Source organism: Rhinatrema bivittatum, chromosome 9, assembly GCF_901001135.1.
Source record: "Rhinatrema bivittatum chromosome 9, aRhiBiv1.1, whole genome shotgun sequence".
NCBI lineage: Eukaryota > Metazoa > Chordata > Amphibia > Gymnophiona > Rhinatrematidae > Rhinatrema > Rhinatrema bivittatum.
Window position 1 is genome coordinate 96,885,057 of NC_042623.1, and position 25,173 is coordinate 96,910,229.

Sequence of the window (25,173 nt, forward strand, 5' to 3'; positions counted from 1 at the left end):
AACCTCTGCTGGATGTTGTGGACATTTGAAGATAGTCTAAAACCAGGGGTAGGCTGCTCTGACCCTGGAGTGCCACAAACAGGTCTGGTTTTCAGGACATCCACAATGAATATGCATGTAATGTATTTGCATACAGTGGAGGCAGTGCGTGCAAATATTCTTTATGGATATCCTGAAAAATCAGGACTGGTGTGGCCTAATCCTGGTCTAAAATGTGATTATTGTTACCACATCACAAGCAACGGTGATCTTATGCCCACTTCTAGGCAAACTCGACTCTGTAAATTGTGCTATTGTTGAAGCTGTCCAGTGGCTTATAGATCTGATCTTGAGCATTTGATTTGCACATATTTGCCAAACACTAGAAAAAAAACCTACATTTTATCATGGCCACACTCCCATCACCACCTTTTCTTCCTCTACATCAGTTCCTGCTATTTCTATACTTTAAAGCTATTGGTGCGATCTTGGAAAGGTCAGTGTAGCAAGGCACTGCTGTGCTTAGATTCATCGTTTATAAGGGTAAATGAGTAGGATGGACCTAAAAAAAGAAAACCTTTCACTGCTACTTACTATCTCTTCAGACATTTAAACAAAATTCAGAGCCAAAAGAATCTATTATAGTGATTTTGGTTTTTAACAGACAATTTTATTATCTTATACAGAATTCTAATAATGGTATTTCAGTTAACTTTCCTGAATTGTACAGAGAAGTTGACAAAACTCCATTTAGACTCTGTCCTTACTGAACAAAGTCATAGGGGCTTATATACCAGAAGTTTGGTAAAATGAATGCCCTATGTACAAAGACCCCAACTGCCTACAGAATATGTGCTATTTAGCTAATATGCCAGTATAAGTGTTAACACGATGGCAGGTGCTAAACAGGTATTTAGCAGGCTAATGATCTCATTTGTGTATTATGTGCTAAGCTAAATTTCAAATGCCCTTTTAGCACTTTGAGGTCTATATTCAGCCACTGTCTGGCTGAGCAAGTTAGCTAGATACACTTATCCCACTAATTTGGCCAAGATATTCAATGGCACAGCTGTGATATTGAATATACTTAGCTATCTTATAGTTAGTTGGATAAATTTATCTTGCTAACTATATGATTGCCAAATATCTATCCTAGACTTGTTTGGCTGACTAATACCTAGATTCATCAAAATGCTATAATATAGCATGGATAACGTCCACGGTACGAAAAAGGGGCGTTTGTGGTAATTTTAGAATTACCGCAGTGCGTGCTAACATAGCACTTCGCATAGTTAGTATCGCGGGGTGAGGTAAAGTTTTCGTACCCCATGATACTTCTATTTCGCAGCTCACGAACTGCCCAGACAGGTAGTTTTTAGTATGGGGGGAGAGAGAGAATATAAGGCCTTCATAGTAGTCTCCTATTTATATCTCTACAGGAGGGCCAGCTAATAACTTGAGGTGAGGTGTTGGTGGTGGTTTAGCATTTAGGGGCCAGTTTGACGTGCACAGTGAGACATATGAACAGCACAGAGGTACAGCTTGGTGAAGATTTGACGACATTTGGAGTGAGGAAAGTCTCACAAAATGATATTTCTACAATGTTCTCTCGCCCTTGCTTGATGGACTCTATAACAGGGTACTATCAAGCTAGGGTGAAAGAACATAGTAGTCTCACAAAGTTGAGATTTCTTTCTTCACTCCAAATGACGTCAAATCTTTACCATGGTGTACTATGACGTTCTTGCGTCTCACTCTGCATGTGTGCGATTATTGGCCCTTGATTTAATTAATCCTACCCAAACCCCTCTCCAATCCCGCCCCTTCAAAAAATTTGCACTCATGCCATGTGGTAACATGATTATCGTATGCGTTATGCCGTTAACGTGTGAGTTAATGCATTATCATGTGCGTTTTAACACCATAACGCATTTTAATTAATGACCCTGTAAGCCGGATAAGGCTGAAAATTGGCACTTATCCAGCTCCTCCCTGGAAACCCCCACCCTGCCCTTCATTTATCTAGCTAATTGGCCAGATAAACTGCTGGCTAAGTGATGGCTTGCTCAGCATGGCCAAATATACAGTGTCACTTAGCCAGCTAAATGCTTTATCAACCTCTCTTAAATTTAGCTTATGTCGGGAATAATAAAGTACTAGCATCTGAATTGACATACAGTGCAGGAGGCCATATCATCTGCATTTCCATTCAAAGTCAATTAAAAAAAAAAAGGACCTCCCTCTCTATCTTACCATTCAGTTACAAAAGAATCGAACCGTTTCCGTATCCCCTCTTTCACTTTTCAGTACCCAATTGCAAAAAGACTGAACCCACCCCTCACTCACACATGCACACATCTGCACTTTTGATCCTAAAAAGGCTGAACTTTTTTGCAGAACCCCCAAAGAAATTCCAAATGCTGAGCTGGCAGGGAGGACATAGCCTAACCCTCTACCAGCACAGCATCGCGTCTTGCTCTAGCACCACCCAATGGTACCTTGAACCACCACTAGGCAGTGTTAGACCAATACTGGACAGCAGCCTGATAGGTGCGGCTGCTTCCTCTTACCATTTCAATATTTGGAACTTTTTTTGAGTAAAGGAGGGGCTCAGGGTGTGGGGAGACTATTTTTTTTTTTTTTAATGGTAGGGGGCTGAGGGGGTTCACTATGGAGGTGTAATCTTCATGTGCTTTTCATAGCACTATTGTGTAGCATTTTATTTTACTTTAATATGTACTAAAATAATTATTTAGCACCTATTCTAAAATATGTACAAATGTAACTTTTTAGTGGGCATTGTTTTAGCATATTCTTTGTACAATAGCAGAAAGACTGGGCAGAAAGGTAGGTTCATGTGTGGACTTACTACCACATTCTTCTCTCATCTTTTGGGGATACCCCAACCATCGCTGTCTCACTCGCTCTCTTGCACATACACTTTGTCTCACATATGTGGGCTTTCTCTGTCAGGCACTCATGCTTGCTCTCCCTGCCCCACAGACACTTTCTCTCACACACTTTCTTTCTCTGTCACACATACTTTCTCACTCGCACACTCTTCTTCACAGTCTTGCTCGCTCTCTCTTATTAACACCTTCAGTCTCCCTCACCCATAGATTCAATGACTATCTCATAACACTCATTCTTACACCTCGTGCTTTATTGCTAACTCGTGCACATTCTTTGCTTCAGTAGTGCATTAGTTCTCCCAATACCATGTATTCCTTTCTCTCAGAAGTGCACTTTTTCTCATGAAAGAAAATCATGCAGGCAATGGGGTGTGCTTTTCCCTTTGCTTGCACTATTTTCCCTTATTTCACCCATTCTTTTCCTCGGTAGTGCATGTTGTCTTGATTGCCTGAGGAAAAAAGAATCTGTGCTATGTGCAAAACTGCAAAATGGTTTCAAGTCCATTGCTTGGATAAGTAGTATTTCTGGCCCTGACTTTTGGTGGGATGCTGAATGTTGCACCTAAGGAGCTGACTTCAGTCAGCACAGGTCTTCAAAATCCATCCCAAACATGCTTTTGTTTTCAGCATCTCATGCCTCTGGCAAATACTACATTAAGAGCAGTGGTGATTGTTCTGCCTTTTTAAAACTTGCTTCCAGTATCCTTATTTATTTTTTAAGACAATCACTACTGCTCGAGAGGCCCCATAAAGTGCTGTGTAATACTGAAGCAAAAATTGATGTATTAAGGGAAGAGCTCCTCTGTTCTAATGTTTTATTATCATTTGAATGGGTTTTTAAATTTTTAAACTCTTCTTTTATTCAAAGAAAATTCCAAGTACGATACAAGCAAAATGGAAAAATATACCCCATGCCCTTAGAAACAATAAATAAGCTAATTACATTGAATAACATTACCACAACGTAACAGAATATTTCTTATATTACATCTTCTGTCCCTCAGCACTCTGTTTCCTTAGGTCAGTCGTTTAAGTCCACCCTCCACAGGGGCCTCCTACTTGTCTCACTCCCAATATACTACAGAATGGATTCCATTCTTTCGGAATGGTTTGGTACCCGTGCCTCCCCTCACAGGCAGTTGGTTGCATAGTGAAAAGCTTCCAGATTATAACTGTAACTGCATATCTACTGGTAGTTTAGTTTGTGATTTCCAGTGTCTGATCCCATTCTGTCTTGCTGCTACCTACACACACACACTTACACACACTTTTCTGTACAAGTTGGGAAGCTTTTAATTGTTTTAAGAAACATTTTTCTGTCTGTGCATGTTGTAACCATTGTCTTCCTAAATTCCTTCACTTTTCGGTAGTGATCCTGTCAGTTACTTTCCAGCAGGGGACTTTGCTTGCTCAAACATTCTCTCTTTTAATTCCCCTTTGCCACAAGAACAGCAGAGAATAGAACCTGGAACTGTATTTTTTTTTTTTTTTTGGTTTTTTGGTTTTTTTTTTCAGGTTGCAGGGGAAGATGGGTTATTGTCTGGATCCTGACAGATTGGAATGGGGGAGGGAAGGGGAAAATGTAAAAACTCTTGAGTGCTTTCCCAGGTATTAAATAGAATGTGCTTTGTAGTGTTTGCCAGGAATACTTTTTGAATGGAGGAAAGAGGAAAGCGCTTGAGAAGGATGAGAGAAGGGCAGGATTTAACAGACCTGTGACCAGTCAAGTCTTTAAGGATCTCCAGCCTGCAAAATGCGATGACCGTTCACACACCAATCTCAAAATGACAACTGATGAGTAAGTGTTTTTTGGCTACTTTTTTCGCCTCTCTTTATGTATTTTCAGAGGTATGGGAATATAGAGGGACAAAAATGGGAACATTTTGAGCTTTTTATTGTATGTTCATAATTTTTGTTTAATTCTTTTTGTCTCTGGAAATCTGACTATAATTAAGGAAATATAGGGCTGTTTGTTAATGCCCTACCATGGGGCCCTTCTGGCATTTTTTTTCCCCCACACGCAAGGATATTAAATGTAACGTGCTCCATATGCAAAGCATTAAAATAGCATAGTAATGACCCAGAATTCTAACTGCAGTTAAGTTTGATAGGCTCTTCTAGAACATGATAGTTTAACGCCAGCCGTGGGCCTGAAATTAACTGCTAGAGAGCCAACCGTAGTCAGCACACTGACATTTAACCAAGGGAGAAGGTAATGTCCAGGGCTTCCTTCCCCCACTCAAGAACTGGTGAAGAGACAAGCAGCTGAGAGCAGCCTACCTATGTCCTCCTGCATTAACGGTCTCCTTCAAAATGATGATCTTGCTGTCTTACGGTTTGAGCCATACCGTCCTTGGAGAGGATGGTAGGGGTGTCTTTTGGACCGGTTAGCTGGAGAGGAAATGTGCTAATGAAAATGTCAACATGCCCTCTTTCAAAAGTTGTATATCACTAGCATGGTACGTATGCATTCTAACCACTAGAATAGCATACTGCAATCAGCACAGTGCGTTTTAGTACATAGGCTCCTGATTTTGATCATATCAAACCTAGGGATGCTAGCCTTCCATTCATTGTCAGGGGCAAAAGTTATAGAGAGAGGTGAAGAGGGAACTCTGTGAAAGAGAAGAGATAATTTGAAGTGTGTATGTGTATAGGAACACTAAACTAATTAAAATGATCATTAATATCATCCTCTTGAGATTGATGATAGAGGAAACTTCAATTTAAAAAATTTCAGAATTGCAAGGGAATTGGTTTTCCTCTAGCTATGATTTTTTGTAGTGTAAAATAAAAGTAGAATAAGCACGCAGGCAAGCTAAATTTTAAGGTTTGTAACATTTCACATTAGATGCACCTATGCAAACTGACACTTGTAGAATGCCATTTTTTCAGTGATATCACTGTAGTATGCAGCTGTTGATAGTATAGCATGTTTATTTTTTTCACGTTTGCTGAGTTTGTCAGACTCCAAAGGGCAAATGTACTAAACACTGTGTGAACAGTAAAGCAAATGTTATTGCATGTTAAATTCCTGCTTTATCTCACTTGTGTTGGTGTTAATCGAAAATGTATATTAATGAAGTAATGGAAAAGTATTCAAAATAGCTCATTACCTATTTGCACGGCCAAAAATTACATGCATTAAAAAGTGCAAATAACACATGTATTAATTCAAAAAACTTAAGTACATATTGGGGAAGTGTAGTTATGTTTTTACCATACCGTCTGCATTAAAGCATGTAATTTTACATGCATACTTTATTGTGGTAATGCATGCCTCATTTGCATCTCATTAAGTACCTTATTCACTAACTGTTTTTCCCATAGACACAAAATGGGAGAAAAGCCTTAATGGCCCATATTAGAGCCAGATTCATTAATACGTTTGTGGAGCACAGCATTTATGAATGTTAATGGCTGATTTTAGTGCAGTTTAGTAGTGTGCAGCAAATGCCCTGTAAAAAGCAAACTGTAGCTGTTTCAGTGGGATTATAATGTATGACCTTTTGACATCCATTGTTAAGCATAGTGTCTGTTTTCCCGACAGGTGTATCATAATCAAACCTAACAAAAAAAATCTTAAATGAAAGTCTGTGTGTAGTGGCACAGACTTGTCACTTCGCCTTCAGCAGCACAAAATTGTAACTCAAGGAAAATACATTTTAAATACATTAATTGTACAAATTATTGTAGAGTTGCCAAATGCGATCCTGAAACTGTGAAAGGCAATATTGTTCCTTTTGGGTTTTTGTTTTGTTTTTTTTTTAATCAAGATGAAAACTTTGACTGAACCATTTGCTAAGCTAAATGGATGCTACTTTTTCAGCAGTTAGATACTTGTATGTCATTTGTTCATAACTTGAAGATTATTTTTGGTCCTGTAGTTTCTTTGAGGGCGAGCCTGATGGCAGTCCTCACACAAGGGTGACATGCGATGGAGCTCGGCTTAGAAAGCATAGGTCAAAGTTTCTAGAAGTTTAACTCTGCCTCACTGGGGATACCCACGCATGCCATTATACCACGCATCCACAAGGAGTCCCTTCAGTCTTTCTTTTTTTTGCTGCGCCCTTCAGTCAATGTGATGACTCTCTCCCATTTCTAGGCTTTTGTAATCTTTTTCCAAATAACAGGATCATTGGTCATGGACTCCCACAGTCTTATTTCTCATAGCTTTCCTTAGGTAAGGTTGTTTTGGTCATTTTTCTAAGTTTTCTTTTGCTGTCATTTCCTTTCCATGGCAGTGTGCTGTTGGTGCCCCCAGGCCATCTATCTGCTTCCACCATAGAGTTTGATTTTGCATTTCTTCTGTTTCAGCTGGACATGTCTAGTGGGTTCCAGCGATGTCTTTTGTGCAAAAGGATCATGTATATCACTTACCCCTATGATAGATGTGTCCTTTGTCTGGGGGCAACGCATGATGATAAATGGTTTCGCAAATGTGCAAACATGACCCTGAAAGGAGGCCTGTCTTGACTGGAACTGATGGAGACACTCTTCAGGCACTGAAAGACTCATCCATCGGCATCAGAGGCATTGACGTTAAAGGACCTCTGAGCTGCATTGGTGGCAGGAGCATCATCAGTATTGGGAGAACCATGAGTTCCTTCAATTCCGGTGGCTGATAGCTTGTCTCTGTGTTCCCCATCTTCTGAGTCTTCCCAGTCGAAAAACACTGTTGGGTCTCCTCTCTGACTTTGGCATTAAGGAGATCTCATTCCAAGCATTGAAGGGAAACCAAAGAAGCAGTGGTCTTCATCAGTCACTGATGTCGGAAGTGGGGACAGTCTGGTGCATGCCAAGAACCCCCCCCCTCCCAATTGGTCCTGAGGCAACAAGTGTTCTTGGAGTATTCCAGGGACTCGTGACAGTTTTCACCAGTCCTTATGTCTGCTAATTAATCATTCTCTTGGTTCCGAAGAGAATGTGGCCGCCACTCCTGCCTCCCAATCAATTTTAGAATTGGCAATCTTTGAAGGCTAGTTAAATAATCCAGCAGGGCTTAGAAAAGACAGTACAGGACCTTGATGCCAGGGCATCAAGGACAGGAAGGCAGGCATCATCTATCTTGAGCCAGTGCTCAGTGGTGATACCCATGCTGGATCCAATGCCCCATTGGACTTCTGCCCCATTGCTGATATTCTGTTCCTCTATGGAGCAAGCTTTCTGGCCATTGAAACTTCTCAGGATCTAGGCCTAAACATGTGCATGACTCCTGGAGACGATGGCTGTTAATTAAGCAACAGAGGGAGCCCTCACCACTGGCAGACCAGGGTGAGTCAGACTCCGAGAATTCTTGGGGCTATGGCTATGACTCTACAGATCACTCTGAAGAAAAGCTATCAAAAGGGGGTCCCCTCTGAGTCCTTTCATCCACCAGAGAGAAGGAAGTCTCTGAATTTGTCCATTAAATAGAAAAGAAAATTAGGTAATTCTAAGTGTGTGTGTGCCTGATAAAAAGAAAAGAAAGGTAAGTAATTCTAAGTGTCTTTCTATCCCTCTCACCTCTAAGCAGGTTTGTTTTTTTTTTTTTTAATTTTATAAGACTCCTATCCTGTTTAAGAGGATAAACGACATTTTTACACTAAAAATCAATCATGTATTTATATAAAACAAAGGAGTGATCCAGCCCTTGTCAATAGATTAATTTCCCCTTGCAGGCCTTCGCCAAATTAAATTTATGTGGTGTATTTAATGTTAAATAACTTAAGTTTACACAACCCTACTCCTTTTGCAACCTAAATTAACTAAGAACACAATAGTGAGTCCCGTAGTGAGATTAGGGCCTTCCAGTCTTTTGTACTGAGTGCCACATGTATGAATATCTACCAGTTGTGTGCCCCCGGTGCAAAGACCTTATGGCTCCCAGAGAATGAGTCCGATCTCCGAAGGCTAAAGTTGTAGACATGGAGGAGCCAAAGCAGATAGAGAGGAAATCTTCAGACACATAGTAGCCAAGTCCCAACTCCAGTCTGGCAGCTGCTGTGCTTGAAGGAGCAAGGTCAACTGGATGGAGAGCATAAACGTGGTGTGGCAGGAAGTGATCCTGTAGCTAGGACCTACTCTCTAGTTGATGGTTTATCCTCTCGCATGGAGGATGGGTCTCTAGTGGCTTTGCAAGGAAGGAAGGGTTAGGTCTGCCATCATAGTTGATGATTCAATCATTAGGAATGTAGATAGCTGGTTGGCTGGACGCAAGGATCACTTGGTAACTTACCTGCCTGGTTCGAAGGTGGGGTCGCTTAGATAGGATTTTAGACAGTGCTGAGGAGGAACCAGCTGTTGGGCATCAATGGTATGGGAAGGAAGTTCTGGAGGCCAAATTTTAGACTTGTATTTAGAAAGCTGTAATCCAGAATCTCCATGGTAGCATTCTCTGAAATGTTCCCTGTTCCACACGCAGGACCATAGAGGCCTGCAGAGTTCCAGTGTCTCATTGCATGGATGAGACACTGGTGCAGGGAAGTGGGCTTTGTTAGAAACTGGGCAACATTTTGGGGAAGTTGAAACCTATTCTGAAAGGATGGGCTCCATCATAAGAACATAAGATATGCATACTGGATCAGACCAAGGGTCCATCAAGCCCAACATCCTGTTTCCAACAATCCAAGTCGCAAGTACCCAAACATTAGATAAATCACAAGCGTCTATTGCTTGTTAATTACCTTAATAGCAGTTTATGGATTTTTCCCCTAGGAACTTATCCAAACCTTTTTTAAACCCAGTCACACTAACTGCTTGTAACCACATCCTCTCACATTGAATTCCAGAGCTTAACTATGCGCTGAGTGAAAAAGAATTTTCTTCCATTTGTTTTAAATGAGCTACTTGCTAACTTCATGGAGTGCCCCCTGGTCCTTCTATTATCTGAGAGAGTAAATAACCGATTTACATTAACTTGTTCAAGTACTTTCATGTTTGTGTAGACTTATATTCTATCCCCCCCCTCAGTCGTCTCTTCTCCAAACTAAACAAACTTCTTTAGCCTTTCGTCATAGGGTAGCTGTTCTATGCCCCTTATCATTTTGGTCGCCCTTTTCTGCACTTTCTCCAGAGCAGCTATATTTTTGAGATGTAGCAACCAGAATTACACCCAGTATTCAAGGTGCAGTTTCACCATGGAGTGATTCAGAAGCATTATGACATCCTTCATTTTATTTGCCATTCCCTTCCTAATAATTCCTAAAATTCTGTTTGCTTTTTTGATTGCCACAGCACACTGAGTTGACTATTTCAATCTTTTATCCACTATGATGCCTAGATTTCTTTCCTGGGTGGTAACTCCTAATATGGAACCTAATATCGTGTAACTACAGCAAAGGCTTATTTTTTTCCTATATGCATCACTTTGCACTTGTCCATGTTAAATTTCATCTGCCATTTGGAAGCCCAATCTTCCAGTCTCCCAAGGTCCTCCTGCAATTCATCACAATCTGCTTGAGATTTAACTACTTTGCATAATTTTGTGACAGGCCAGGCACCCAGCTGTGCACGTGCTAATTCCCAGCGCCACCTCACAGATTATCTACCCCCAGGTGGAATGTCCTGAGTCCGTGTGAGCTGGCCTCATAGGGCCGTAAACGGGAGACAATTGCATCCCAGATTAACTGGATACAGGAGCTCATGAAGGACTCCAGCTTCTATCATGGCTTGACCTGCTGGGATTATCAGCAGGACCTGACTGGTTGGGTTCTTGTATTTTGTCCCATGTACACAGGTAAGTTTCTCTTCTGTCTTGTGATTGATGTACTCTTTTTGGAGCAGGCCTCACGAATGAGAGTCTTGCCAGACCCTGACTCCACCAAAGCTTGGGTGAGAACTTTGAGCTCCACCTGGATCACAAATTCCTTACGACTCTGAGGAATATCCAGTAAGCTACAGTTTTGCAGTTTTGTGAACATAAATGGGAACAGGAGTGGGCAACTTCCATTCTCATTATAGGTTCTGCCACTGCCCCCTGCTCTTTCTTGTGCTGTTCCTCCAGCTTGCATTTCCACTCCTTGTCTTCTAACCATAGACACTCTTCATTGGTATAGTCTGTCTTACAAAAACAGCATGCCCGCAGGGTGGGTTGTCCTTTGCTTTTAGGTGTCCCCTTCAAGGGCTCTTCAATTTCAGCCCTTCCAAATGGGCAGTGGTGGTCCTGATGACCATTCCCAGCACAGAGGGCACAGAAAGTGCCTTTCAGGGTAAAGGTTTTTTTTTCTTTCTTTGGAGTTTTCCCTTTGTCCCCAGGAATTGTATTTTCTAGTGTGGACTGGGTCACTAAGCTGATGTACAAAACTTCAGGTCTTTCAAATCAGCAGTCCCTTGTCAAATGACCTCTCTGGCCACAATTAAAGCATGTTGATGGACCTGTGGCCTGGGTTCTGTGTACAGAAGATGAGCTGTCCACCTCTGAGGGATGCTGCTGAGGACCTCCACTCTGTTCTTCACCAGGGAGTCTGTGCAGGCTGTCTTTCTAGCCTCCTTACCACATCGGGCATTATTTGTGCCTGGTGGAAGGTGTCTGCCACTTCTAGTGTTTTTTCCAACTTGAGCCCTGCATGTTGGCAGACCCAATTCCGCATAGGCCGCTCAAGCCCATTTAAGAAACGTTCTAGAAGCACCTGTCGGGCTACTTTGAGGCTGTTTTTTTTTTTTTTGTGTTTGGTTTTTTTTGCCTCCGGCTGCAGCCATTTCCAGCTGGCATCCTTTAAATGATGGAACAGATTTTGGAGGCTCTCCCCGGGTTGCAGAACGCCCTACCAGAACTGCTGCCAGTAGGTTTCTGAGAGATACCCAGGTCTCTCTACCATAGGTAGCCCTTCCATTCAGGTTGGCCGCTTGAAAGGCCTCTTGACTTCTGTTCGTGAGCAAGTTAGCCAAGTATGTAGTTCAGTCGGCTTCTAGCCAAGTCTATAATTGGGTGGTCCTCTCAAAGTTTTTCAGGAAGACCTCTGGGTCCTTGCCTGCCTTCATTTTAAGCAGGCTGTGAGGTAACTATTTCACCTGGGGTGTAACAGCTTGTATAGCTTGAGCAATTTGCTCCAATGCTCCTTGTTGCACAATAGTCTGTAGCTATTTTTGGCCCTCTAACACCTGTTCTATATGCGTCTTTCTCCAGTTGCACAACCAATAATTGCTGACTCTCCAGGTGAAGGAGAGAAAAAGAAAATTAAAAAAGACTTTTCTAGCCTGTCTGGCCATTACTAATGGAATTGCTCTAGCTGCTTCGGGCAGGGCTTAGCCCCCTTGGCCTGTGGTAAAGACTTCTGAGCTGCCATGCAGCCAGGCCCTAGAGAGAAAAGAGAAAAACCTTTTTTTTTTTTCCTTTTTTTTTGTGTCTGCCTCCTCCTTAGATCCAAGGATTCCTCTTCAGACACCATATTTGGTACCAAGCGGTCAGAACTAGCCAAAGAACAGGCTACAGATTGGATTCTGGCAAAAATCTTTATATACTTTATTGGTGCACAATAATAAACAAAACACCATAGCTGATTTATGCCATTTAACAAAACAATTTTGGATATACAACTTACAATTCAGTAATATTCACTTTCTCGAGGCTTCCATCTTTCTCCTGGGGCTCTGGGTCCTGGTCCCTGATCTGCAGGGATTCACCCTAGCCCAGAATCCCTTGCTGGGTTGGGACTTGAGAACCAATACAGATAGCAATGGGCCGGTCCTTTTTAAGGTGTTCTCAGGGAGTTTCTTATATACTCCCTCACAAGGAGATAGAGCAGCTTTTAAACTAAAACATGGGGGAAAGCTGACAGTCGCTCAGCAGTGCAAGGTTCAGAGAGGTATCCTCAAAGGATACTAAAATAACAGGGGAGTAGAGGCATCTCTATAGAGAGGTTCCAATAAAAGCATACATAGCACACTTGCCTAAAGGTAAATAACAGATTGAGTTAAGATTCCAAATTATCCCTGTCGGCTGCTAAGAAAGTTGTATAATCAAACATTTGAAATGTCCATATGCTAATGTTAAGAGATCTAAAAAGTAAGATGGGGGGAGTTAGAATGTATAGCACTGAATGAAGTGGTGGAACTAATTGGCATCTGAGATCTGGTAGAAGGAGGATAACCAATGGGACAGTGCTATACCAGAATGCAAATTATATTGCAATGATAGGGTGGATCAACTCTGTGAAGGGGGCGGGGGTAGCACTTTGGGGATGACTGAGTCCCAACAGGATAAATATCCTGCAGGAAACTAAATGCACAATGGAATTTCCACTGATTTAAAGATTCTGTATGTGATGGGGAAGAGAATAGTGGTGGATGGTATACTACAACCTGTCTGGCCCAAATGAAGAGATGAACGATGAAACGCTAATGGAAATTAGGGAAGTTAAATTTGGCAGCACAGTAATGGGAGATTCTCTTACCCCAATACTGACTGGATAAATATCAATTCAGGACATGCTAGTGAGGTAAAGTTTCTAGATGAAATAAAGGACTGCTTCATGGAGCATTTGGTCTGGGAACTGATGAGAGGGGAACAATTTTAGACCTAATTCTTAGTGGAATACAGGATTTGGTGCAAGAGGTAATGGTAGAGGGCCCACTTAACAGTGATCATAATGCAATCAAGTTTGAGTTAATGATTGGAGGGAGGACATTAAGTAAATCTACTGCTCTAACATTAAACTTGATAAAATGAGGAGCTTTCAAAAGGAAGACTTTGATAAAATCAGGAAAATAGGAAAAAACTAAATGGAGCAGCAGCAAAGGTAAAAGAATTTACATCAGGTGTGGACATTGTTTAAAATTATCATCTTGGAAGCCCAAACCAGATATATTCCATACATTTGAAATGGTGGAAGGAAGGCCAAACTACTGCCAGCATGGAAAAAGGTAGTGAAAGAGTATGTTTTAGGCAAAAGAACTTCTTACAAATATTGGAAAAAGGATCCAAATGGAGAAAATTGGAAAAGCATAAGCATTGGCAAGTTGTATCTAAAACATGAGGCAGGCAAAAAAGAATTTGGAAAAAACGTTGGCCATAGAGAAACTCATAATAAAACCTTTTTAAAATATCCACAACAGGAAAACTGTGAGGTAGTGGGTTGGACCGTTAGCTGATCGAAGGGGGAAGACAAGGCTCTAGTGGAAAGACTAAATTAATTCTTTGCTTTAGTGTTTACTGGAGAGGATGTTGGGGAGATACCTGTGCTGTGGAAACAGATTTAATGGTGGTAATTTGGAAGAAATGGAACAAATCATGATGAATAGGGCAGATTGACAAACTACAGAGTAGCACATCACCTGGACCAGATGGCTTACACCCTAGAGTTCTGAAAAACTAGTACTAGTAATTTGTAGAACTATCATTTAAAATTGGCCACTCGCAAATCTTCAAGTTCATTAGACAATATGATGCCAATCTTTAAAAAAATAAAAAAAAGGCTCAAAGGGTATAGACTGAGCCTGTCTTCAGTGCCAGGAAAAATTGTAGAAACTAATTCCAAAGAATAAAATTGCAGAATGTATAGAAAGACATAGTTTAATGGGAGGCAACCAGCATGGATTTACACCAGGGAAGTCTTGCCTCACTTTTTTTTTTGAAAGGTTAATAAACATGTAGATAATGTTGATCCAATGGATATCATGTATTTGGATTTTCAGAACTGGTTTAATAGGTTTCCCATAAGAGACTGCTGAGAAAAATAACAAGTCTTAGGATAGATGGCAAAGTCTTATTGTGGACTGCAAACTGGTTAACAGATAGGAAACAGAATAGGACTAAATAGTCAGTTTTGTCAGTGAAGAAAGGTAAACAGTGGAGTGCCTCGGGGATCTGTACTGGGATTGATGCTTTTAAATATATTTATAAATTATCTGGAAAAGAGAACACCTAATGAAGTGATCAAATTTGCAGATAAGACAATTTATTCCTAATAGATTATGAGAAATTACAGGAAGACCATTCTAGACTGGGAGACTGAGCATCCAAAATGGCAGATGAAATTTAATGTGGACAAGTGCAAATTGATGCACAAAGGGAAAAGTAACCCACGCGGTAGTTACATGATGTTAGTTCTGTATTAACTGATACAACCGAGGAAAAGGATCTGGGCATTATTGTAGACAATACTTTGAAATCCATGGCTTAGTGTGTGGCAGTGGTTAAAAAAGCAAACAATGTTAGGAATTATTAGGAAAGGAATGGAGAGATGTGCTTCGTTTTTTTCTACCGGGTCGTTTTTCGGTTCGAGTACTTCGTGGTACATTTCGGGTTTTCTCGTTTCGTTTTCCCGAAAAACGAAACGAAACGAAACCCGAAAACGGGGCCAAAAAACGAATCAGTAATCGAAGCTAAAAAAAAAACCCACCCCAAGCACTTAAAAACGTTTTAAAGCATACATATACAACCCCCCCCCCCCATCCCGATCCCTCCCCAAGACTTACGAAGATCCTTGGTGGTCCAGCGGGGTCCCGGCTTCTATTTGCCCTCCGTGCCCTCCGTGCCAGTGCAAGCCGCGCGCCTCCGAATAGCCCGAACTACCATGTCACAGGGGCTTTCGGCGCTATTGGCCAGCCCCTGTCACATGGCCATCGGCGCCATCTTGTGCTCCTATCATGTGACAGGAGCTGACCAATGGCGCCGAAAGCCTCTGTGACATAGTATGGGCAAAGGCTATCTGCGCCATTTTGGTTACTGGCAGCCGAAAACGAAATCGCTCCCGGACCCCTGCTGGACCCCCAGGGATTATTGGCAAGCCTTGGGGGGGTCAGGAGCCCCCTCCTGACCCCCCCCCAAGGCTTGCCAATAATCCCTGGGGGATCCAGCAGGGGTCCGGGAGCGATTTCGTTTTCGGCTGCCAGTAACCAAAATGGCGCCGATAGCCTTTGCCCATACTATGTCACAGAGGCTTTCGGCGCCATTGGTCAGCTCCTGTCACATGATAGGAGCACAAGATGGCGCCGATGGCCATGTGACAGGGGCTGGCCAATAGCGCCGAAAGCCCCTGTGACATGGTAGTTCGGGCTATTCGGAGGCGCGCGGCTTGCACTGGCACGGAGGGCACGGAGGGCAAATAGAAGCCGGCCCCCTCCTGACCCCCCCAAGGCTTGCCAATAATCCCTGGGGATCCAGCAGGGGTCCGGGAGCGATTTCGTTTTCGGCTGCCAGTAACCAAAATGGCGCCGATAGCCTTTGCCCATACTATGTCACAGAGGCTTTCGGCGCCATTGGTCAAGCTCCTGTCACATGATAGGAGCACAAGATGGCGCCGATGGCCATGTGACAGGGGCTGACCAATAGCGCCGAAAGCCCCTGTGACATGGTAGTTCGGGCTATTTACTATTCAGCACCATTTTGAGGCGCGCGGCTTGCACTGGCATGGAGGGCACGGAGGGAAAATGGAGGCCGGGACCCCGCTGGACCACCAGGGATCTTCGTAAGTGTTAGGGAGGGATAGGGATCGGGATCGGGGGGGGGGGGGGTATTAGCTAATTTAAATGTTTGGGGTGGTTTGGGGTGTTTTTTTTATTTAAAAAAAAAAATTTGTGCCCCTCTCCCCAGGCAAACCCGAAAACCGAATTTTCCCCGAAAGTCGGGGAAAATTCATTTCGGGTTTCGGGGACAACGAAATGCCAACGAAGTAGGAAATTTCGTTGAATTTCCTACTTCGGGCGAAAAACGATACACATCTCTATGTCATAATACCTCTATTGCTCCATGGTGAGACTACACCTGTGCAATTCTGGTCACCAGATCTTAAGAAAAACAAAGCAAAATGTACCTGAATTGGAAGAGGGACAGAGAAGGGTGGCCAAAATGATAAAAGGGATGGAACGGCTCCCCTGTGAGGAAAGGCTAAGTGGTTAAGGCTATTTAGCCACATCAAACTATATCAATTTCACTTATGCAGATGCAATTATACTTGCTTGCATTATTCCCTTTATTCCCCTCTGGTTCCCTAATGCAGTGTTTCCCAACCCTTTCCTGGAGGCACACCTAACCAGTCAGGTTTTCAGAATATCCATAATGAATATGCATGAGAGAGATTTGCATACATTGGAGACCCAGGGTATGCAAATCAATCTCATGCATATTTATTGCGGCAATCCTGAAAACCTGACCGGCTAGGTGTGCCTCCAGGAGAGGGTTGGGAAACACTGTCCTAATGTATGTTTTGTGCATCTTATTTTTGTAAGTGCTGTAATTTGAATCTAGCCAGTTAAAGTAACAGATATTCAGATAACTTTAAACCTAACCAGTTATATTCAAATATAGCTAGTTAGGTTTAAAAAATGTTTTTGTCTTGTTGGTTTTTTTATTTTTTTAATCTGGGTACAGGTACCTAGATATCTTTGTCTTCTCACTGAATATCTGTGACAAGTTATCTGACTGACTTTAGCTGGATAACTTATCGTCTTACTGACAATGGACCTCATACTCTCCCATTTATTCAGTCCTATGCAAATTGCATTAGAGTATAAAACTGTTTTAGAATTTCAGGATCCTCAAGTTTTTTTTTGGTTTGTTTTTGTTTTTCCTTCTCAGTGTTTCGCAGTTTACTCAAGCTGTTTTCCCCAGCCTTATGAACGTATTTAACATTGGTTTCTGTGAGGCGAAATCTGCTTTGGGTAACTAACATGGCAATATCTGTTACTTGTATAACACATTCAGGAATAGCATGGTTTAAAAATGTGCACATCTACCAAATATGACAAGAACATTTCATGCCAAAGATTTAACTGGGCTTGAAGACTGTCAATCATCTCTTAAATTTTCTTTAAATGGATTTGATCGAATTGATTTATACACCTGAAAAAGTACTGAATTATATTTGCCGCCTGAGTTAGTCATATTTTCTGAACCAAACAGAATTTAGCATAGATGCAATTAGAATTCAACACATTTTGTAAATCATATAAAATGCCCCGTATTGTAATTACTACTAGCCATCTTTGCCTTTATCATCATACTCTAGTCTTTTGGAAGCTAGAGTTGGAATGAAAATAATTTATAGACCCAAATTTGTGAATTTTTTTTTTTTAAGTTTATTGCTGTGTTCATGTATTGGAATATGAAGAGTTTGTCACTGTCCACATAAGAATCCTGGTGATGATAGCCTGGGTTTTCAAAGAGAAACAGAACTATTTCAAATGTTCATATACAGAGAGACCACGAACCAAGAAATTAGGAAATTAAAACAAATAATTGAATATCTCCATAGCATGTTACATTTTTTTTCCTAAAGAAAAACAAATTTTTATTCAGAATTATAATGTGGATCTCCATGCTGACACTTTGCATAGAGTATTGCATGACTCTGCAACAAACTAAACGTACACAATGCTGGGCTCTGTACTAGGAGTTACCACTTAGCCAATGGAGTCATTGTTGACAGTACTTTGAAATCTTCAACTGGCTGCGGCTGAAAAAAACAAATAGAATGCTAGGTATTATTTGGAAAGGAATAGAGAACAAAATGGATAATTTATAATGCCTCTGTAATGCTAATGGCACCCAATGTTGGGGTAGGTTGGGTAGCTGAGACACACCTGGAAAAAGAAACCCAAAAGTCAGATGTTGGCTACGCTGAGCTTGCCTCTGCTTATCGCAATAGTGATGGCTAATATTAAATGGTTACGTGCCTAAATAGTAAGACTTTTTACTTACAGTTTCACCATTTTAATGTCTTACATACCTATTGGACAACATCATGTTTAAACTAATGAAGCAGAATTTTTTTGGTGATGAGTTATCATGACAGAGTACCAATATTAGGTCCACAGCAAACCGAGCACAACTAGCACTCAAATATATATCCAAACCAGAAAGTGAGTGCTAGAATAAAGGGTATACAGTCCCGGAATTCCACATCAATTTTTAATGTCACATATTTTTATTATTCATATTGGCAACTCCACTGTATAAATCAGCAATTGTTTCAACAAGAAGGGTCCCCCGACACGGACCCGTGTTTCGCCAGGGGCTGCATCGGGAGGGATGCACAAAAGAGTTTAAATAAGTGCAAGGTGTAGTCTTTAGAAATTATGACAGGGAGCGCTCCCTGTCATATGAATAATAAAAATATGTGACATTAAAAATTGATGTGGAATTCCGGGACTGTATACCCTTTATTCTAGCACTCACTTTCTGGTTTGGAGAGTACCAATATTAAACATGTTTTCTTACACTCCAAATGTCCAACGTTGACTGGACTTGATAGATGTTTCACTCATAGTAATAAAATTACCAAAGTAAAAATATATATAGTTTAAGATTAGTGCTAATAGGGTGCAATACATTTTAATGTCTCCTTGTATTTATTTCTCACCTCCTAATGGTGAGATTGGAAATGGGCTTTAGTTTTCTAGAAACTATATAATTATACTGGAGTGCAGAACATAATGAATAATTAAAGGAGTGATTTCACAGATCTTATCTGCAAGCAGACTTAATGCTGTCAAGTTGTAAAGTGTCATCCATGATTTCTTTGCAGTAAGTTGCATAGTTTTGTTTTTTTTTGGCTGGTTGTATTTTATTTATTATTTGAAAAGGTAGGACTCTGAGAACTGATTAACTCTGCAGTCTTAGTCCCTTGTCCTTACAGGGCATGTTCTATATCTAGTGAGAATGCATAATCATTTAACACATTCTAGTGTAAGTAAAAAAAATTTTTATCTTCATATGAGGAGCAGTTTGCTACAAATCTCATCATGTGCAGATTAATTTTATTTGCATGTACCTGTGTGTATACTTATGTGTGTGTATATATATATGTATGTATATATATATATGTCATTTTATATATAATATATATATACACATATACAGGAAGACAGTTTTGATACAGTAGCTATTGAAAGTCTACACTCCCTTGAACATTTTTCACAATGTGCTTTTAGGAGTGCATTTAAATGAGTCTTTTATCCACTCAACACACCATACTCCACATTTTTTTCAGGGCCAAAACTTTTATTAATGGACAAAGCATGTATGTACTCCAAAAAAAATAAAACAAGTCCAACAGTAGATAAGTCTTCAGCTCCCCCACCCTTCCTCAAGTCAGTACATGGTGGAAGCACCTTTGGTAGCAATTACAGCTGCGAGTCAGTTGTGACAAGTATTAACCAACTTTGGTCCAATACTGACAATCTAGGTGTGCATTCTGCTGCCAGAAATCCACACCCCTGTTGACAATCAGCAGGGGGGTATCGAGATTTAATTGGCCCAAGGATGACGGAAGCTGCTTTCTATCAGCTACTGCTCTGTTCCTGTGCTGTGCCATGATGACTACCTGCTCCAGTTACCTCTGCTCAGCCTGGGCCCTGATTACCATCACCGGCAGCCCAGCAAAACACTTCCTGCAGCCTGCTGCCAGAACTCCGCCCCCTACGACATCATCGGGGGGGGGGGGGTGTGTGTCTAGATTTAATAGGCTCGAAGACACCGGAGGGTGCATACGAAGGAGTGCGACAAAGCCCCTTTGTGCATGCTGAAGAGTTTCAAGCCATTTCCATTCCAGCCTGCTGCAAAGTCTTTGACCCAGACTCTGTCTCCACCCAGGTACCCCCTAATCTATTAATCAGGATTTCAGTCATCATAGGTCAGGAAAGATATGACTCCTTGCCCATAAACATCATTTAATCATATTCATCCCAGTTACCTATGGCAAATCAAAATCACTCCTGCAACTATATTAATAGCTTTGTCAACTTTCTGTCTAATGTTTCTGAACATTAAATCTATCAGAAAATACCAATTGCTTATGATCTATTGCATACAGAAGCCCCCCAACAGCCTGTGTATCAGAGACATGGCTATATGAGTCGGATAACATCTTATTAAATCAATTTGCCCCCCACTTTCCCGGCTACACTGAATTGTCCTAACCCAGACCAAACAGACATGAAGGTAGGCCAATGATCATCATGAAGGAAAAATTTATGCCACTCCCTGTACTTACCAAACTACCGCGCCCCTTTGAGGTCTTTTGCGTAAGCTTTGCCCACATCAGCATCTACTTAATGTATTGCACCCCCCCCCCCCCCCCCTTAAACTTTTATTTTTCAGTGTATTGCCTTTAACTGAAGCTGTGGCCTCTCTGAAAATAGATTTCTGTTCCACCATGGTTCTTGATTATTTCAGTTTGCACCTTGATCAATGGCTCCTTCCTAATACTGCAGAGATCTTTTTGGATACCATGCGAGGTCTGGGCTGGGATCAATTCATGTCCTTCCCCAATTACTGACAAGTACATACTCTGGATCATCTATCCTTTCCTACTTTCTCAGTCCCCCCAGCCTTTAAATCACTAAATGTCTTCTGGTCAGAACACCAACTAATTTCATGAGTGTGTTTTTACTCTACTCAAAAAAACACACCAGACTCTAAACCAAGGTCTATATCGAGAAGAGGTAATTTCAGTACTGACCAGTTTAGAGTGCAACTGTTAGCTCACATTGATAGCTTACATGTTTCTGATGTTGAACAAGCTGTCCATGACTGGAATGAAATAATGTTAACTGTTTCAAATGAGGTCTCAAATGTGGCTCAAGATCATACTCTTGAAAGGGTCTAAGCACCCTGGTTCATACTGGTCCAAAAAGATCTGAAACGGGCACTCAGACGTGTTAAAAGCCATTGGTGTCACTGCTTATACGCAATGATAAAAAGTTACCTATTGCAACTCTCCACTTACCGTAATAACCTGAATTCCACAAAAAACATTTTTCAGTAAAAACTAAGGCAGATGGAAACAACTTTCCAAATTCCATATGTTAAATCACTAACCATTTCAAAGATTGATCCTGACCTTGTTGCTACCTTAACCAAATGTAACCAGTTGGCAATGTATTTTAATGATAAAATCAAGAATATTTATGAGAGCTTTCAGCCTAATACCCCCCGCTGATTGAGAATGCTAACCCTGATTACCCTGTTTGAGACTCTTGATCCTGTCTCATCAAAATCAATCTCTAATGTCCTAACTTGTCTGAAAACCAATACCCCCCCCCCTAAATCCATGTCCATCTGCTGTCATGAAACTGATAAAGGATGACAAGTTCCCATATGGCGAGTATCACTAACCTCTCCCTATGTAATGAGATACTCTCCTATCCCTTAAAGCAAGCTGTCGTAAAACCAATCCCAAAGAGCAGTAATGCAGATAATTCTATTCTATCCAGCTTCCGCCCAATATCTTCATTACCCTTTCATTCAAAAGTAATGGAAGCACTGTTATGGTCCTCTTTGACATATCTACTGCGTTCGACACACTTAATCACAAAATCCTCATTTCATGGCTGCAATCTATTGGCATTTCTGGATCTGTCCTGAATTGGTTTCACTCTTAATCTCTCTGACCACTCACTTCAAATCAGAATCTGTACTGGCCACTCATCCTGGTATCCCATAACAGGAGTCCCACAAGGCACCTCACTCTCAGCCACCTTATACAAATATATACCTCTTTCCACTCTACAAAATCCTCACATGCCTTGGAGTAAATTGCAAAATGTGCACTGCCAACATTCAGTTCTTTACCCCATATGACTGATCATGGGATTATATCTTTTTCTCATCTCCCTTTGCATGAACACAATTAAGCATTGGCTCATTCATAACAAGCTTCAACTCAATGTTCAAAAAACAGAAATAATCACACTGTGAAATGTCTCACACCCCTTGATTGCCTTCCCTAGCTCTTTCAAATTCCAGGGAATGCCTATATCAATCACACAAAAGGTAAGAAACCTTGGAGTATTCATCAACTCCACCTTATCAATGAAGAGAAATCAATGCTGTGGTAAGATATTCATTTTACAAGCTATGGGTGTTGGTCATCTCAAGACATTACTTGAAAAATCTGATTTCCAGTTTATACTCAAAGTTCTCATCTTGAATAATTTAACTATTGCAATTCCCTATATTTGGGCCGTCTAGCCTCTTCCATTAATACTTTGCAGATAGTCCAAAATTCAGCTGCACATATGCTGACCAGCACAAAAATACATAATCATATCACCCCCTTATTAAAAGCATTGCACTGGCTTCCAGTCCATCCAGTCTGCCCAGCAAGCTTCGTATGGTAGTGTCTGCCACACTGTGCAGGTTACCTCATGTTTCTCTTAAGGGTAGCAACTGCTGCTGTGTGCAGTTATCCCCAAGCCTTATGATAACCCATAAAAATTTTCTGCTAGCAACGTTTTTACTGAGTGATGATCCTTTTTAAAAATTCAGATAGTGCTGCTTTATCTGCTTTGATTATGGACTTGGCCATTGAAGCACTCCTGTATTTTTTTCCCTTATGTCTGTGCAACAGTTCCCCAGACCTTAAAAGTTGAGGTCCTCGATTGCTGTTTGATCCCAATTCCCCTTTTCCTTTTGCTGTTGAAGCTAGGGTTGCCAACTAGCTCAAGATTTTCAGGACAAGTTGATCCAGTCCTGGTTTTTATTTCCCTGCATGCTAGAATTGATATTCTGATTTCCCTATTACATTCCCTAACAAAAGCAAGACTAAGTCCCAGCATGCAGTGGTAAAACCAGGACTGGATCAACCTGTCCTGAAAATCTGGAGCCAGTTGGCAACCCTAGTTGAAGCAGAGAGCAATGTTGGAATTGCATCAACAGTTTCAAGGTTTATTTGTTAAGGGTAGTAAATGCCAAACCAAAAAGTTACCCTCATGCACTTTTTTCTTCATTTCCATCCTCTGACCTTTAGGGATCCACAGTGTTTATCCCATGTCCCTTTGATTTCTTTCACTGTTTTTGACTTCACATCCTCCTCCAGAAGGGCATTCTAGGCATCAACCACCCTCTTCGTGAATAAATATTTTCTAACTGTTCTGTGACGTCCTCCCCTGGAGTTTCATTTCGTGACCCCTAGTTCTACTGATTTCTATCCAGTGGAAAAGGTTTGACACTTGTATATCATTAAAACCTTTTAGGTATCTGAAGGTCTGTATGAAATCTCCCCTGCACTTCCTCTCTTCCAGTATGTATTCAGATCCTTCAGCCTCTTCTAACCATTTTGGTCACCCTTCTTTGGACTGCCTCTATCCTAGAAAGGAGTAGTTTAGTGGTTAGAGCACTGGGCTACAAACCAGGGAAACTAGGGTTCAAATCCCAGCTGCTGCTCCCTGTGCTCTTGGCCATGTCATTTTACCCTCCATTACCTCAAGTACAAACTTTGATTGTAAGCCCTCTGGAGACAGGGAAATACCCCCCATAGTACCTGAAGGTAATCTTCTTTGATGTGCTGAAAAGCGGAATACAAATAAAACTTTAAAAATCTAACCTTTTTTGAGATATGGTCTCCAGAACTGAACACAATACTCCAGGTGAGGCTTCACCAAGGACCTGTACAAGGGCATTATCACTTTTTTATTACTGGTTATTCCTCTCTCTGTGCAGCCCAGCATTCTTCTGGCTTTAGCAAATGCCTTGTCACATTGCTTTGCCGCCTTCAGATTGCCAGACATTATCATCCAATGCGTGCACATTAGTCTTTCACCCTTCCCCCATCACTTAACCGCACCCCAGATACATGACTCTGCGCTTCTTGGCATGTAATCCCAGCTCCCAAGTTTTCAATCATTCTTCAAACTTTTTTTTTTCTTTTTTTCATTTAAATTTTTATTAATCATGGATCAAGATTACAAAACATCAGAGATTTTGCCAAATGTATGACACGCACATTTTTCCCAGATGATTCCTCCTCCCTCTCCCCCCTCCCCCAGATAGTCACAGACTGGTGTATATGGTTGGGTAGAAAGCCTCTGCTCAACATTGTTGTTGATACCATTTCAAAAATGGTTCCCATACTTTTATATGCTATTGTGCTTTATCCCTTCAAATAGCAGTAAGATAGCTCATATAATGTACTCTCCATAGTCTATGCACAACTAAGCACATATTAGGTGCCTCCAAACATTTCCAGGGCACCGCCACTTCACTTCTAGCTGCACAGAGAACATTATTAACTTAGCTTCACATCCATGGACCAACAGACTGGATAAAGTGAAAGTAAGAAAATCTTGGGGTTCTAAGGTATTAAAATAGAAACCATATTCTCCACCAGTGTCCCAATGTTCTTTCAGAAAGAGATCGTTCTCTGACAAGACCACCATATATGGAAAAATGTTCTGTCACCATTACATTGTCTCCAACAACTGGAAGGATATTTTGGATATATCTTATGAATCTTGGCAGGGCTCAAATACCATCTATACAATAATTTGTTATTTAATTCAACAATGGCTTTTGATATGGAACTTTTAGCTATTGCCAGGAAACACTCCTCCCACACTAGATCCTCCAATTCTTGCCCCTACT

The 25,173-nt window shown here is 41.2% G+C and overlaps 1 protein-coding gene across 3 annotated transcripts in view; it reads left to right on the plus strand.

The window, feature by feature from the left end:
- BMT2 (base methyltransferase of 25S rRNA 2 homolog) overlaps positions 1-25,173 on the plus strand; it is a 168,207-nt gene that overhangs the window by 83,328 nt on the left and 59,706 nt on the right. For all 3 annotated transcript variants that reach the window (XM_029616370.1, XM_029616372.1, XM_029616371.1), the window contains one exon: positions 4,525-4,689. In XM_029616370.1, coding sequence (XP_029472230.1) covers positions 4,525-4,689 — 165 coding nt within the window. The remainder of the gene's footprint in view (positions 1-4,524; positions 4,690-25,173) is intronic.